At 38.1% G+C, this 16,638-nt stretch overlaps 1 protein-coding gene across 1 annotated transcript in view; it reads left to right on the top strand.

Moving 5' to 3' along the window:
- The first annotated feature begins 4,439 nt into the window (after positions 1-4,439).
- The window catches only part of C6H10orf90 (chromosome 6 C10orf90 homolog), a 71,111-nt gene continuing 58,912 nt past the window's right edge, over positions 4,440-16,638 (top strand). The window contains exons 1-2 of the mRNA XM_063306155.1: positions 4,440-4,510; positions 13,804-14,884. Coding sequence (XP_063162225.1) covers positions 13,831-14,884 — 1,054 coding nt within the window. The 5' untranslated portion in view covers positions 4,440-4,510; positions 13,804-13,830. The remainder of the gene's footprint in view (positions 4,511-13,803; positions 14,885-16,638) is intronic.

Raw genomic sequence — 16,638 nt, 5'->3', positions numbered from 1 at the left:
CTTGAGGGAATGATATTAAAGGCAAAACTGAAATACTTTGGCCACATAATGAGAAGACAGGACACCCTGGAGAAGATGCTGATGCTAGGGAGAGTGGAAGGCAAAAGGAAGAGGGGCCGACCAAGGGCAAGATGGATGGATGATATTCTAGAGGTGACGGACTCGTCCCTGGGGGAGCTGGGGGTGTTGACGACCGACAGGAAGCTCTGGCGTGGGCTGGTCCATGAAGTCACGAAGAGTCGGAAGCGACTAAACGAATAAACAACAACAATTCTAAGTATCCATAAAATTGCAGGATATTACTTCAATTTATGAGATAACCTTAATCTACTAATTAATTCAATTAATATATTAATCTATTAAATGTTTTGGTCCTGAAGGAGAAGACAAGCCAGATTTTGGTTCTGTTTTGGTTTGATTTCCATACTTGGAGGGTCATCTGCTTTAAAAGTTCCTGATATAAATCAACACAAAATGATTGCCTCTTGTTATATAGGATAGAATCATAACACAGGTGTCATGGTAACATATAAACATTCCATCCTCTGTTAGACTTTGATGATGATTTCTGGCTCTGTAGCAGAAGAGTAAAAACCAGTTTTGTCTACTTAGAAACATTAACATTTTTAATAGTGAACCCAGCTTTCTTTGAAAGCACAAATTATTGTATGGCACTTTAGTGAAATCTGATGCATGACATTTATTCATGGTAAGACTTTTTATTTTATTTTGTTTTCTTGTTTATCTTAGGTAGAAGGCACATACACCAGTAGTGTCCATGGAGGAGGGAGTCAAAAAAGACAAGTTAGTGGTCACAGGAACACAATTAGAAACCCACCCCTTTGTATATGCATGCAACATTGCTACAGACAGAAACTCTTCTAAGTACATGACAATCTGGACAATGAACATTATCTTTTGGTGTATTGGCTACTGTCCTTAAGTATTTATAGTGTCAAGCCATGAAATAAGTTGGTTTTGCAGTGGGGACAAAAAAAGAAGGTAAGGTAAATTGTTTGGCTTTTTGTACTTTGCAGAAAATATAAGAAATGCCCTTATACATTAGGAGTAGCACCACTTCCCACAGTAATTTTTCCTAATTTTTTAATTTAATTTTCAATGTACTGTATATCTCAGATTTTTAAAAGTGTTATATTTACCCAACAGAGAGGAATAATTTTACTTATACAAACACACACACAAATCTTGCAAACTGGATGGCTGGCTGATAAGTATAGGAGATGCTGTTGAGGACGATAGGGAGAAGTGCATACAACTGAGGACAACCCATCTCTTCTGCAAAGCATGGGAATTTATTACTTGTAGAAGAAGGCACTCAATTTATAAAATTGATGCTTGTTTATAAATACAACTGCTCTGTCTCAAACAGAAACCACTTCCTCTCACCACAGCATACTGTATATACATTTTCTGTCCTTACAGCAGAAAAGGGGGAAAAATGCAAGGGTAGGGGTGGGGAATAAGAGGGAGGTTGAGCTGCTCAGGGGAGGGGAGGGGAGGGGAGAGGAGGGAAAGCTGTGCTTAAGCATTACAAAAAGTATTAAAGTCCATCCTAAGGAAGGACTAGTCTTCAGGCAGAAGGTATAGGTATACACATTTATACCCATACACGAACCAACATATATTTATTGGGGAGAAGGAAATCTCTAATTTTTTTTCAATCTACTTTTCTTTTGCAGAGGCAGGGGTTGTCTTAATTTCACATTCATCATCTTTTCAGGTGAATATGGTTTAGGACTGACTTATAGCACTCAGATAGGATTGATCCAGCACACACACATACCAGGCAAGGTGCATGTAGATAATTTCAACTAATTTATTTTTGTATTTTCTCTAACCCTACATATCCCTCTTCTTAGGGGCATAAATACACTAACAATGAATGAAATAATTAAGCAATTACTGCCCTTCACAACCTCTAAAGACAGCATAAATGGCTGTCTAATGAGGGAGCAACCTGTTATTATGGTGGAATATTAAGGAAAGATATCTGCCAGGAATGTAGTTTATTATGCCTGTTGATATGCTATAGTGGTTGCCACTTTTGACTTTAATATCAGGGGTGGGTAACATTTAAGATTTGGAAACTGCAACTCAGCATCCTGACCTTCCAAAAGGCTGCAGGAGGCCATCTGGTAATGCTTTTATGGAATGGATGTTGCTGAATTTTTTCACTTAATTTTTTAGCAGGTTTTAAGGATAGGGATGCGAGTGGAAAGTTTCCAAGAGTGAAACTGCTTACATTTGTACCAGTAAAATTATACAGAATACAGAATCATAAAAAATGAATCAGAACTTCTTTGCTAAAATTCAGCCAAGTTACAATTGAATTTCGGTACAGGTAGTCCTCGCTTAACAACCATTCGTTTAGTGATGGTTCAGACTTACAACGGTGCTGAAAAAACTGACCGATCCTCACATGTACGACTGTTGCAGCATCCCCACAGTCATGCAGTCACAATTTGGGTACTTAGTAACTGGTTCTCATTTATTACCACCATAGCGTCTCTTGGTCACATGATCGCCATTTTTTACCTTCCTGGCCAGTTTCTGGCAAGCAAATCAATGGGGAACTGCATGATTCACTTAACAACTATGTGGGTCACTTAACGCCCATGGTGATTCACTTAACAACCACCGCAATAAAGGTTGTAAAATCAGGCCAGATTCACTTAATGACTGCTTTGCTTAGCAACCAAAATTCAGGTCCCAATTGTGGCCGTTAAGCAGGACTACCTGTAGTAGAATCTTGGGTGCTGAAGAGCTTCATGTGGACCAGTGGTTGTCTAGCCTGTTAATGAAGACCAATAGCTCAATAATCCCAGTGCAGTCTGCTATTCATCAGTGACAACTCAGTTGATACAGAAGACTCAAGCCCTAAAACAGACAATAAAAACCAGCATGGAATGCATGAAAAAGAAACTTGAATAAGAGACTATAAAGTAGAAGGACAAATCCTCACTTTACCAAACATATAACGAGCAGTAGGAATAACCTTCAGGAACAGGACTAAGAGCCACAACCAAGACAGTGGTCAGATAAAAGAAATTTGAGTCTGAGGCAAAAATGTAATTTGAGAAAACATCTCAGACAGGACTCTCCTCAGTTCTCATGAAGTTAAAGGGAGGGAGGGAGGAAGTGCATTCAGACTTTCAAGATTCTGTTACTGTAACCTTATAATAAAAGAAGTATTAGCATTCATAACTTTGGTTTCTTAGTCTGGTCTACCTCAAAGGTCTGACAAGATTTATTTATTTGTTTATTCAATTTGTATAGCCGCCCATCTCAAACCAGTGACTCTGGGCAGTGAACAGTCATAAAAGCAAACAAACACACTACAAAAAGAAATTAAATACAATACAAAACCCTATACACATTTGTTTAAAAATAAATAAATAAATGTTGCTGAATTAAGGGTAAGAGAATGTAACATGCTGTCTGCAGAAAGGGGGAGGAGGAGGAGGAGTCAGGGCAGAAAGATCCTCTGCTCTTTCATCCCCCTGAAAGCAGATAATGCATATGTCAGTGCATGTTTCTTCTTTAGACTGCTAGTCATTGGTGTAACACTATACTCTTATTTAAATTGCCCAATGAGTTAACAAGCATCTCCATTCCTGGCTTGGGTGAAGGTAAACGTTATTTCCTTCCTAGCAAGAAACAAAGCTCCCTACCTCAGCAGTGCTCTGGGGAGAGGTCAACATCTGAAAGATGGTGGGCATTGTGTCAGGGCCAAAGCACAGCCCTTTTGTACATGCAGCAACATCATACATATGTTCAAGAGGAGTGGGGCTTTGGTTGCAATGCCATGCCCACCATATTGCAAATTTTGACCCTTCCATATGGATGCCCATGCTCTGGTAATTCCCAGACCTGACGTTTGGTTGCAGACTAGGTGGATAGAAAGCACAGCATTTGCTTTCCTTTTTAATTATTTTATAAGTAAACAAAGAGATACCATAATCTCTAAGGGACGCGGTGGTGCTGCGGGTTAAACCACTGAGCTGTCGATCGGAAGGTCGGCGGTTCGAAACCGCGCGGCGGGGTGAGCTCCCGTTGTTAATCCCAGCTCCTGCTCACCTAGCAGTTCAAAAACATGCAAATGTGAGTAGATCAATAGGTACCGCTTCGGCGGGAAGGTAACGGCGTTCCGAGTCGTCATGCTGGCCACATGACCCGGAAGTGTCTATGACAACGCCGGCTCCAAGGCTTAGAAATGGAGATGAGCACCGCCCCCTAGAGTCGGATTCGACTGGACTTTACGTCAAGGGAAACCTTTACCTTTACCTTTTTTACCATAATCTCTAATAGTGATTCTTTGATGTATATAAATGACTGTTTTACTGTTATTTTCATCTGATTGCAAGTAACCTTTTATTTTTTACCTTTTTCTCTAGGGATGAGAGAAAATTACTATGGAGTTAAAAATCGGGGAACATGCAAAGCTATTCAGTGTAATAAAACAACAAATAAAGAATCAACTTTGACACAGGTACAAAATGCTGTTTCAATTCAGCCTTCTGATTAGTCAATGGTATACAAGGATATTTTGAAAATGAATATTTTTATGTCTATAGCATGTTGCTCTTTGCTTTGTGTTTATTCAGAATTCACTTACTCAGCAGAAAAGTCAAATAAATTGGCAGCTAAGATATTACAGTTCTGTTTGCAAAATATTTGTTAATTCATATACTTTCCACGTACTAGGAAAAGAGAAAATCCTATGCATCTTTAAAGGAAAATGCATTATTGAAAAGCATTCTTGGTCCAAGGTTAGATGTCAAGAGTCTTGGCAGTTTTTTCAGAGTATGGATTACCTTTCAGAAAACATAAGTCCATGGGCTCACCATGCTTCATGGAAGTTGCTGTAACTCACCTGATAAATGCCAAATGTTTTATTTGATATAGAATGTTACTCATTCTCAAGGCTTCTTTTGATGTAACTTTTAAAGCTGAGTCTCATGGCCAAGAGCCCATAGTATGCAGGATCAAACACTATGTCACTAGGTACTATGGTGTCTATAATGGTACCATTATACTGGTGTAACAAAAAGTGCAGGAAATTCACCTGGTGGAATTGGGTCTCTCCTCTCCTCACAGAGCTTATGGGACCAAAAGAACCAACAAGAGAGGAAACAAGCCAGCATCGCTTCCTCACCTGTAGTTGGGTCTTTCCTCATTTCATAGAAGCTATTATGAGAAGAGGAAGAAGACCAGGGAGCTGTTATCATCATAATTTCTTGGCTTTCCTTTTTCCACCATCTTACTGTTTTATGTTATTGCTCATATGCAAGCTTCTGGAATAAGCTTATTAGCTAAAAAATGGGGCTGGGGGCTTTAAAAACATTACCCTGATGAAATAATTTGCAGTAGTACAACTGCAGCACTGTTTTTTTTACAGGCCACCAAGCAGTGAGGAATTATCTCTTCATGATTCTTTTGTTCTTCTTTGAGTCTCAAAGGATTTCAGGACAGGGAATCTTTATGGGGCCAGTCTTAGCCTGTAATGGCCAAGACAGCTATTGTTTATTGTAAAACCACTGACAGACAGCTGGCAGTATAAATAGTCTGACAAAATAAAAGTGCAGTGACAAAAGAAGGTGAATAGGATACCAGCTTTTCACTCTTGTGTTCTCCAGGTAACAATTTCCAAGGATTTTCCAAGAGGCAAAATTTGTTATCTTTACTCATTTTCTTACCTTGTGCTGAGTGTGTGAGTTTTGAAGCAGTGATTTGCTGGCAACCTCAGATATAGTATTGATGGCAGTTAATGAGACAGTAAAACACCCACACAGTTTTCTTGGCAACAGTACAAAAGTAGGTTGCCACCACCTTCTTCCAGGAATGAGAGAAAGAGAAAGAGATAGGAATTACTTCCCCATCTAACCTATAGCCCTGGAATTCCCATTGATGTTTTAACTAGGCCTGATTTGCTTTCAAGCCTAGATGAAATTAGTTCTGAGTCGTCATTTGCTGAGGTCGCTACTAATAAGACAGCATGCTGTAATATGAGACAGATATCACTGAGTGGTCATAGAAGAGGCTGTTCTGAGCACAGCAAAATGACAAATGGAGACAAGAGATCAACTATGGTAAGCCGTTCAGGCATGTGGCTACTGATTAGTTAGCAAAGGCTATTGTCAATATAGAAGATGATAGCAGTGGGCCATACTGCATGATGTTGATTCAGTAGCTATATAATACAGAGACTGAAACTACTCTCTGCCTTTCACTGCTACCTTATAGCTTCTAGCCAAAGGTCTGTTGTCATACTTCAGCATTGGTAATGGTCCACACAGCTGGCACATAGTAGTCCTGCTCTCATCACCCCAAAAGAAAGAGCAACCCCTGGCCACTCAAAGGTTTGCCCATCCTGCTCTGGATTATCTTACTGGGAGTTCTTGATTTTCAAGGTTAGATCTCAGAATGAATTGCACATGTATGGGTGCATAAATACATTTTGTGATATGGTTAATCACAAAAACTCCTTGTGGGTAATGCATTATTTGTTTGTGTGTTTGCTGGACTTACATATCATTTCAATTATTCCTGCCTCTGAGCAGCTTAAATATCCTATTTGATAAAAAAAAGGTTTAAAAAAGGTTTAAAAATACATAACCACATCTCTGCATTTCTCCATCAAGTAACAGTTCAAAACCTCTATTTAAATAAAATTCCAAACTAGAAGAAGGGAAAAAATCACAACATGCCTATCTTCATGGTCTGCTGGAAAAGTAAAATTTTAATTGCTTTTCTAAAACCTAGCAGGGTTGGGCTGTATAGTTCATAGGGGAATGCTATTCCAGAGAACAGGGACAGCCACTGAAAAGCCTACCTCTGCAGATGGCATATCCTGAGAGGAGGAACCCAGAGGAACCCCATTCTACCTGATCTTACTGGATGGGCAGTGTCAGAGGGTGGGTCAGAGTAGGAGCTGATCCAGACATACACACATACACAGAGCCAGCCTCTAAACCAGGGTTTCTCAACCTCACCAGCTTTAAGATGTGTGAACTGCAACTCCCAGAATTCCCCAGCTAGCATCTTAAGTGCTGAGGTTGAAAAACACTGCTCTAAACAAATGAGAGAGTTTATTCTAAACACTAAGATACTTATACAATAGTGTGAGCTAATATATACAAGTGAAAACATGATTTACAAACCCTGGTGTCTACAGAACAGTGTGTGTGTGTGTGTGTGTGTGTGTATACACACACACACACAAAATAAGAAATATCCTACATAACTCTCACCCTCTCAATCCTTTTTCCCTCACTTTCCCTTGTGCTGTATTTCGGCTTCTTTTCTCCCTCCTTATCTCAATGGCTGATTGGACAGACAATGGAATGTCTGGAAGAGTTCTCCTGGCTGTCTTACTAGCAAATGACGTCACCTCCTAGAATCACAAATTCCTGTGATCTGTCCAAACTTTGAAAGGGCATTTAGCTCCTTCTAGGAGGTGACGCCATTGGACTCATGCAGGTCCAATGTCCAGTATCAGAATCTCCCTAAAACACAAACAGTCCATTCTCCTGGCCTTTCCACTTGTTTACAAACTGCTCCAGGATTTTCTTCCTGGTCTTCCTCCTTGTCTCTTTGTCTCAAGTCCAGAATTTCTGGACTTGCAGGCTCCACTTCACTCCATGTTTACCAGGTGACGTCCTCTCCAGCAAAATGTTCTGCAGCATCTGCAATACAACCTTCCCCCCTTTCTCTCCTTTTCCTTCCTCTTTTTATATTAGATTGATTGATTGATTATGTGCCATCAAGTCGTTTTCAACCTAGTGACCACACAGATAGATGTTCTTCATGATGATCTATCTCTAACTTGTTCTTTCAAGTCTTCCAATGATGCACTCATTGCCATTGCAACTGAATGCATCCACCTTGCTGCTGGTCATCCTCTTCCTCTATTTCCTTCCAACTTTCCCAGCATTACAGCCTTTTCCAGAAAGCTGGGTCTTTGCATAATGGGTCTGAAGTAGGCTAATTTGAGCCTGGTCCTTTGTGCTTCAAGTGAGAACTCTGGATTGATTTGTTCAATAATCCATTAGTTTGTTTTCCTTGCTATCCACAGTATTCTCAGGAATCTTCTCCAACACCAAAGTTCAAATGCATCAATTCTTTTCCTATCCTGCTTCTTTAAAGAGAACTTTTGCTTCCATAGAGTGTCACAGGGAATACCATGGCTTTCATGATTCTGATCTTTGTAGGCATAGACACATCACAGCATCTGAAGATCTTTTCCAAGGCCTTCATGGCTGCTTTTCCAAGTGCTAGTCTGTGGCATATTTCTTGACTGTTTGTTCCTTTACTGATGATGGTTGATCCTAAAAGGCAGAAGCTATCTACCACTTCAATATCTTCATTGTTAATTATAAGGCTGGTTGTTCTACTGTTGTCATTAGTTCAGTCTTCTTTATATTTTAGTCCAATTTTTTCACTGTGCTCTTTGATTCTTAGTACTAGGGCATGCAGATCCTTTGCATTTTGATCGCATAGTGTCATCAACATAACACAGGTTACTGATGTTTCTTCCTCCAGTTTTAAAACCACACTCATCTTCTTCCAATCCAGCTTCTCTTAATATATATTCAGTATATAGGTTGAATAAATAAGGAGAGAGTATACAGCCTTGTTGCCCTCCTTTGCCAACCTGGAGCCAGTCTGTTTTGCCATGTTCTGACCATTCTGTGGCTTCCTGACCTGTATATACATTTCTTATGAGGACAGTTTGATGTTCTGGGTTTCCCATTTTTCTGAGCACTTTCTACAGCTTGACGTGATGGATGCAATCAAAGGCTATTTTATAATAGATGAAGCACATACTGACTTCTTTTTGGTAATCTTTGGCTTTCTCAATTATCCAGCAGGCATCAGCAATAATGTCTCATGTTTCTCGACCTTCTTCAACCTCTGGCATCTCTTTTTCCATGTAGAGCTCTAATCATCCAATGCAGATGATCCTAAGCATTATTTTGTTAGCATGTGAAATTAAGGATATTGTGCAATAGTTTGCACACACTGTTAAGTATCCTTTTTTGGATATTGGAATATAAATTGATCGCTTCCAGTTGGTTGGCCACTGTGTCATTCTCCAGATTTGTTGGCATAGCTTGGTTAGAACCTTGACTTCTTCTTCTGTTGCTTACCATATTTCAGTGGGTATCCCATCAGTTCATATAGCCTTCCAACTTGGTAATGACCAGGTTGCTGATCTAACTTCATCTTCTAGTACTAGAGATTCTTGTACAGAAGGAATATTTTCTAAGATATTTTGGATGTTGACATCTCTACTATATGTTGTTTCAGTATACTCCTTCCATCTTCCTTTGACTTCCTTTGAGTCAGTTACTATCTATCCACTGGCATCCTTTATCATACCAATTCAAGGATGGAACCTCCTTCTGAGTTCAGAGATCTTTCGAAAGAATTTCCTTGTGTTTCCATCTTCAATGTATTTAGGGATGTTGTTGCAATAGTGCTTTTTGTTTCTTCTAACAGCTCTCTGAAACTTTTTGTTAAGTTCCTTTCTGAGATTTTTGTTTTTCTTGGCTTTGGCTTCTCTTCTCTTCTTGGCAATTTCCATCATTCATTTTTCTTCTTTTTCTTCATTTTTGGCAGTCTCTTTTCCTATTCAACCTTAACTATTTCTTTACATTCATTCCATAATTCCTCTAGTTCTCTATCAATGAAGTTCAGGACTTCAAAGCGATTCCTGATGTTCTCCTTGAAAATGGTGGGTATATGTTCAAAATAATATCATGGAAACTGACTGGCTTTCTTCTTCTTTAGCAAACTTGCTCATAAGCAGTTTGTTATGTGTTTCATAGTCAGCACCTGGCCATGTCTTTGATGCTATAATTGAGCTCCTCCACCTCCTTTTAGTAATAATATAGTCAATTTGATTTCTAGATACTCCATCTGGTGATGTCCATGTATAGAAGCATCATTTCATATTCTATACCGAGGACATATATGTTCCATTGTATGGGTAGCTTCTAACATTTTCCCCATTTTGTCTGCAAGCTTATGATCTTGTGGTGAGTCATTTGCCTTCCCTAAAAGAACCATGACCTTGGCACAGACCCAACCACTTTCCTTCAGCCAGGCATTTCAACCTGCCACAGGCAGAAACAACTGGGAGAAGGCCACCCTGAACACATCCAGGTTCAGAGACAACTAGCATCTTGAATGGCATTCACAAGTAGACTGGTAACCAATGTAGCTCTTGAAGGAGTGGTGTTTCATGGGAAAATTGAGTATTAAGTATCTACTTAATCTACTGCATTCTGGACCAGCTGTACCTTCCACATAGTCTTCAAAGAAAGGTCTAAGTAGAGCACATTGCAATAGTCCAAATAAGAAGTGGCCCAAGGCATGAGTGACTAATGTTAGGTGCCATTATCCATGTAAGTCTCATGAACAACTTAGTTAACAATGAACAAATAGCAAATGATTTATCAACCTTAATGATCACACTTTTATTGCAAGACAGTCAGATATAGCAGTCTGCCCTCCCTGTATGTTTACTCTGCAGAAAAATAGTTCTAATCTTTTCACAAAGAATCCTGCTTACTTGTAGAAGGCAGTGCCGCTCTCTTTTAAAAAGTTTGCTATGTCATAATGACATTTCTTGTCATCACTACAGTTTTACTAATACTGGATAACAAGGAAAAAAAAATCATAATGAGCTCATAACCAAGGTGCGCACGTCTGCACATATGCAGCAGGATTTCCTGCTTCCTTTTTTTCCACGTATCTTTCTCTCCTTGACTGCACTGCATCACTTTTAAATGCTGTATTGCATGCTGATTTTTTTAAACAGATACGTTTAGAAGCATCTTCACAATTTGCTAAGGAAAAGATGGTAATATTCATAAAAGAGAAACCAATCCCCTGTTGAACATGTTTTTCACTCTTTAGTTTTCTTGGGATCATAGCCCCTGGGCATAACCCACTGAGGAATTCTCAGGAACAAGTCCTAACCGAGTAAATTATGGTGACCTCATTTTTTTCACCCAATTGTACTACATGGAAAAAACCTAGAACTGTATAATTAAAACTGGTGATATTCCACCTTTTTTCCACTTTGTCCTGCTGTTATATAGAACAAAAGTGAATTCTCATTCCAAGATTTTCTTCCAAAAATTTCTTCTCTACAAATTTTGAGATTGATTATACTCCAGCTAATTTCTAACTAATCCAGTATTCAACATTTTATGATCTGTACTTGGCACACAATGATATTTCATTTTATTTGGCCTTTTTCTTACAATATTATATAACATTATGGTTTTCAGACTTTAATAGTGTGACCCTGCTATGGTGCTCTATTTGACCTGTTGGCCAAGTTATTTTCTTTGAATCTTTCAATAAAGGCTGAACTAGATGGTCTATTAGAGCAATCGCATCTACATATCTGCTTACCAACTGCACCCCAAAACCCAAAACTCAAGTTTGCCCCTTCTGGGAGAGTCATATTATCTTTAATTAGTGGATTCTTTATAGCAACAGCATATTTTAAGGCTCATAAGAAAGCCTGAAAAACATTAGGTTACTTTAAGAAACAGTAGAGAGGTTCTGTGTTTGCATGGGATCTGAAGCACTTCTTTGAAGTAATTTTCAAAACATGCATCATCCTCTCTCTCTTTAAAAGAACTGAAAAAGTTTTCACCTAGATTTTATTGTAGGGTACACAGTTTCTTTAAACAAAGCACTGCGGAATTTAAGTTAGTCTTTATAGAAAACAGTGAATGACTCCTAAAAACTTATTTTCCCCCTTCTTTTTTTACTTTCACTGCTGTTATTCTCAGATTAGTACAGAGTCTAATAGTATAATAATTCTGGGTTTTGGGGGGCATCCAAATAAATGTTAGATGGCCCACAGAAATGCGAAATTGGCAATGGGCTAAGAATTTTGGATATAATATTATGTTGGAGCAAAGGGAGAGCATGTGGAACAAAGGTTTGAAATTTACTTTGAATTAGAATTTAAAAGAGAATTTCTATAAAATGATGTATCATTGGTATTTAACTCCTGATAAGTTGTCAAAAATGTACAATGGAGTAACAAATGTTTGTTGGAAATGTTCTCTTGGTGAAGGAACTTTTTATCATCTTTGGTGGACTTGTGAAAAGGCCAAAATTTTTTGGGACCAAATATGTGCTAATATTCAAAAGATCCTTAAAGTGGACTTACAAAAAATACCAGAACTGTTTCTCTTGGGTCTGATGGAGAAGCAGCTTGAGAAAAAACATGGGACTTTGCTTTTATAAATTACAGCAGCAAGAATTTTGTATTCTGCACAAAGATGGAAAGATCCACAAATACCTACAGTGGAGGACCAGATTCACAAATACCTACAGTGGAGGACCGGATTATCAAACTGATGGAGCTGGCCCAAATGGCCAAGTTAACAGTGCTGATAAGAGAAAATACTGTTTCTGGCTTTGTTTCTACTTGGCAACCACTTTTAGACTACTTGCTTGGGTCAGAAAAAAATGAAGTTTTGATTTTGGGTTTTAATGATTAAATGGTTTGATCTGTAATCATACTAACATACTTTGTTTGATTTGTAATCATACTAACATTTAACTAATGGTCAGAGATTATATTTGTAAATTTATTTATATCTGTATTGGAGAAGATTGGAAGTCACTTTCTGTTCTCCTTCTGTTCTGCACTTTTATAGTTCTTCTTTTTTCTTTAGTCCTGTATTCTATCTGTTCTATATTCTATTTTTTGTATTTTCATTATATTCTGAAAATTAATAAAGTTCTCTAAAAAAAGAGAGAAAGAAATGCAAAATTGGCATAGCGTAAAATAAGCATACCAACCTGTAAAATATACATGTAAATAAAGTTTAGTATTCTAATAACAGATTCTAATTATTTGTAGTTGTTGTATAATTTTTAATTTATATTGCATAAAAAATAATTATACAATTTGAGTTTCCATTAATCCTTGTTGGATGAACATTGTATGTTTATACCCAATTATCTTTATTTTTCATCATAGGACACGTGTGCAGCATAGTTATACAGAAAATAGTTTTACTGTAATTGCTTTGTCTAAAGGAAATCAGTTTAGATCAAGCACAGCGGTTGTCATAGTCAGAAAACTGATTTTAGATTGTATTGAAAAGGTTTGGGGCATATACCCCCCTGCTCATCATTTGTGCCACCAAGATGTGATAAACAGTAAAGGGTCTATATTTTTTTAGAAGCACAATAGAAGAATTGTATCCCCTTCTTCCTCCACCAGTCATTCTTGATGCTTTTATGCAACTGTACTGAACCAGCTCTCACAGAAACACTGCATAGAAAATAGCAGCCCACCTACGTAATTCATTTTGCAAGGCACTTGGAGCCTGTAAGTGCTTAAAGTGCTTTAATATTTCAGTACATTGGCATGAAAACACAAGGTGGCATAGATTATAATCTGCAATTGACAGTTACTATTGGCATTTACATTGTTAAACAAGCAGAGGGCTGCATACCCAACTGAGCAAATCAATTAATCATTCAAAGTAACAGCTCTATGAAATGTATGATTTGCACATGAAATTGTATTTTCATTCTTCCTTTCACAGGCCTTTCTAGGTGGGTTTTTGCACATTTCTGTTTTAGAAATTACATAAAATGAAATTGAAAGAAAAAAGATATAACAAGAGGCCCAATGTAAAACTAGTAGATCTTATCACAAATTGTTTCTATATACATTTTTTTCTCTCTGTGTTTCTAGCTACAGCATGCTGTTTATTTGGATCTTTTTCTATGCAGGTCTCTCTCCCATCACAAAATGCAAAAATGATTTCATCTATTCTCATTTCACAGACGATTGATGAAAATAAATCAAGAGAAAATAAGGCTGCTTTCCGTACGCAGGCTGTGATCACCCAATCTGATGTTTATCACATGAACCAATCTTTGGCTAATCATAACTCAGTCAACATTAATACAGCTTTCATATTTCTTCCAAGAAAATTAGGAATTCAGACATCTTCAGAGGACAATGTATATAGTAGCAGAGAAGAGAAACAATGGCATAACCAGAAGAAAGGTTTCGCTTCCATTACAATCACTGCAAAACGAGTTGTTCCATCTTCAAACAATAAAATTCAGGAAGATATTTCTGACCCTTCTTGCTTGGAATGCCAGGAAGATAAGCTGCTAATAACAAGTGTTCCTGCTTCAGATGTAACCGGCCTAAATAAACTCTCTGAATCTTTGCATTCTCATGCATATTATCCAACTCAAAATGTCAGTGAAATCAAGGTTTCTGAGTCTCATCTGCAGAGGAGCAAAGGGCAATCTAACTGGACTTCTAGTCCCCGGAAGAGAATGATCCTCTCAGGTAACAGCCATGAGAAGCAGAAACCTCTTTCCTTTACTTCAAGTGTTCATCTCCATATTTCCCACCAGTGTCCAAAAACAGTATATTATGTAAACAAGTCTCTTTTGGTACCTGTTGCTCAACCTCAGACCAATAATCAAAAACTGTATCGGTCAGTATTGTCTTTTAATGTAAATTGCAGTTCTCAAAGTAGAACACCAGATGGAGTGGATGGTTTAGCTAATGGAGAGCTAATCACAGAAGCACTTAAGTTCCCAGAGGATCAAAAGACATCACTCAAAGCAATCTGGAATGCAGATCTCAAAGATAACCACTTGGATAAAAAACAGAGACTGGAAATTGAATCCTTAGGAACCAAAGATTTCTGGAAAAGTGCCTCTCCATCTGAAACACTGTCAGTTCTGGCCAGCCCTCAGGAAGTTGATAATTTAAGGCCAATAAAGAAGAATGATGTGCCTTCAAGTGATAATCACATGACATTATCTGCTTATTGGATTTACTATGAAGGTAAGTAGGTTAAAGAAACCCAAACATATTGTATTAGATATCAAGGACTAACTAACTGTTTAATGATTATGGGTTTAATTGTGGCAGAAGCTAATTTTTTAAAGTTTCTCTCTAGGAAGTAAACATATAGTGTTATAAAAGATACAGTGGAATCTTTTTGGTATCTTGTCCATCCTCCTGCTTCAGAAATAAATTAAACATCTCTTGCAGGTGGCCATTCTCCACGATCTGAAAACCTCCAGCAAGAGGGAATCCTCTACTGGTCTAGGCACTCTATTTCACAGCTTAACAGGCCTTTCCATCAGGGCATTCTTTCTAATGTTCATCCTGAATCTCCTTTCTTTTAGTTTCAACTGGTTTGATTCCCCCTTGGACTCCAGATTCCTTAACATCCTGGAAGCTCTCTTTTGAACCCTCTCTAACTTCTCAATGTTCTTTTTAAAATGCAATGCCCAGGACTGGAAATGGTACTCTAAATGGGGTATTATCAGTGCAGAATCAAAGACTAACTGCTTTTGTTAACACAGCCCACTAGTTTTATTCACTTGGATATCATGAGCCATTTAGTATTTTATGTTTGGGATTTAGTTCTTGATTCATTAGTATTCCAATATAGCCTTTATTTGAGTGTTATTGTTTTTCCATCTACAAATACTGGGGAGTCCAACTGTATGAGGGAGTAGGTTCCCAGAATCAAAGCACTAAAATATAAAGCTGTCCTAATGTTACTGTGCAAGGTCTACTGATGTAAATACAAGCTATGTAGCAGCAGTTGCTAAACCACCAACTAGTGAGGGGCAATCATCCTGAAATTTAAAGATAGTGGATGCTCCTTTGCCCAGAAAAAGCTATGTGGGGATGACCTTGGGGACAGGAGGAAGTCACAGACTAGACAACCATCATGCAAAAGGTACCATATCTCAGTCCGCAGAAGCAGAGGAGGAGGTGTGGGAAGTGTTTCAAAAGGGATCCTCCCTAGTTTTATGGAGAGGAAAAGGAAAGGAGAGAGGGGTACTTTCAGACTTGCAAAACTGATGTTAGCCCTTCAAAGTAGTCCAGACAAGAAGCACAACAATGGATATTAGCTCTATCTTTATTGTAAGTTTACATTAAAAAAATCTTGCAACTCTGAAAGTATTCCCAAGGTCATTCCCACATACCATTACACTTAGGGAGAGCAATGACCTCTTGCATTCTCCCTGCCCAGCCAAAATTGGTTCCAAAGGGTTGGGGGAATTCAATAGAAATGCATAATTATATTCCAAAATAAATGAAAACCTGACAGTATTCTACAAAATGTATCACAGAACATTTTATCACCATGAGAGGCCCATGTTCAATGTAGAAAGGGGGATTTCAGGGTGTTGGGTACTCCAGTATATCATGATCCAGGGCTGAAGCACTCTATTATATACTTACATTTTACACCAGCTCATGCTCCCTTTAGCTATTTTCCCATCTGAAAGCTGAAATTAGACGTTGCTTTGATTTTCTGTGGCTACACTATTTTGTTTAAAAATGAATGTCAGAGCATTGCTTTTAGCATAATACCTATCAGGTAGTTGGAAAACTGTCCACAGGGACTAACCCACAACATGCTTATGAAACAAACCAAAAGGATCACTTCTAGTAGACATCTCATTACTTTTAATTATCTTTCTGTGACTTACAACAGTTCACCAGCTTTTGAAAAATGAGGCAGGAAGCAAAACTGTAAAGAATAGTTTGATGGAGAAATAGGAAACATGCAGAGT

Source organism: Candoia aspera, chromosome 6 (assembly GCF_035149785.1).
Source record: "Candoia aspera isolate rCanAsp1 chromosome 6, rCanAsp1.hap2, whole genome shotgun sequence".
Lineage (NCBI taxonomy): Eukaryota > Metazoa > Chordata > Lepidosauria > Squamata > Boidae > Candoia > Candoia aspera.
Note: the sequence above shows the minus strand (reverse complement) of the source record. Positions and strands in the feature narration are given on the sequence as shown.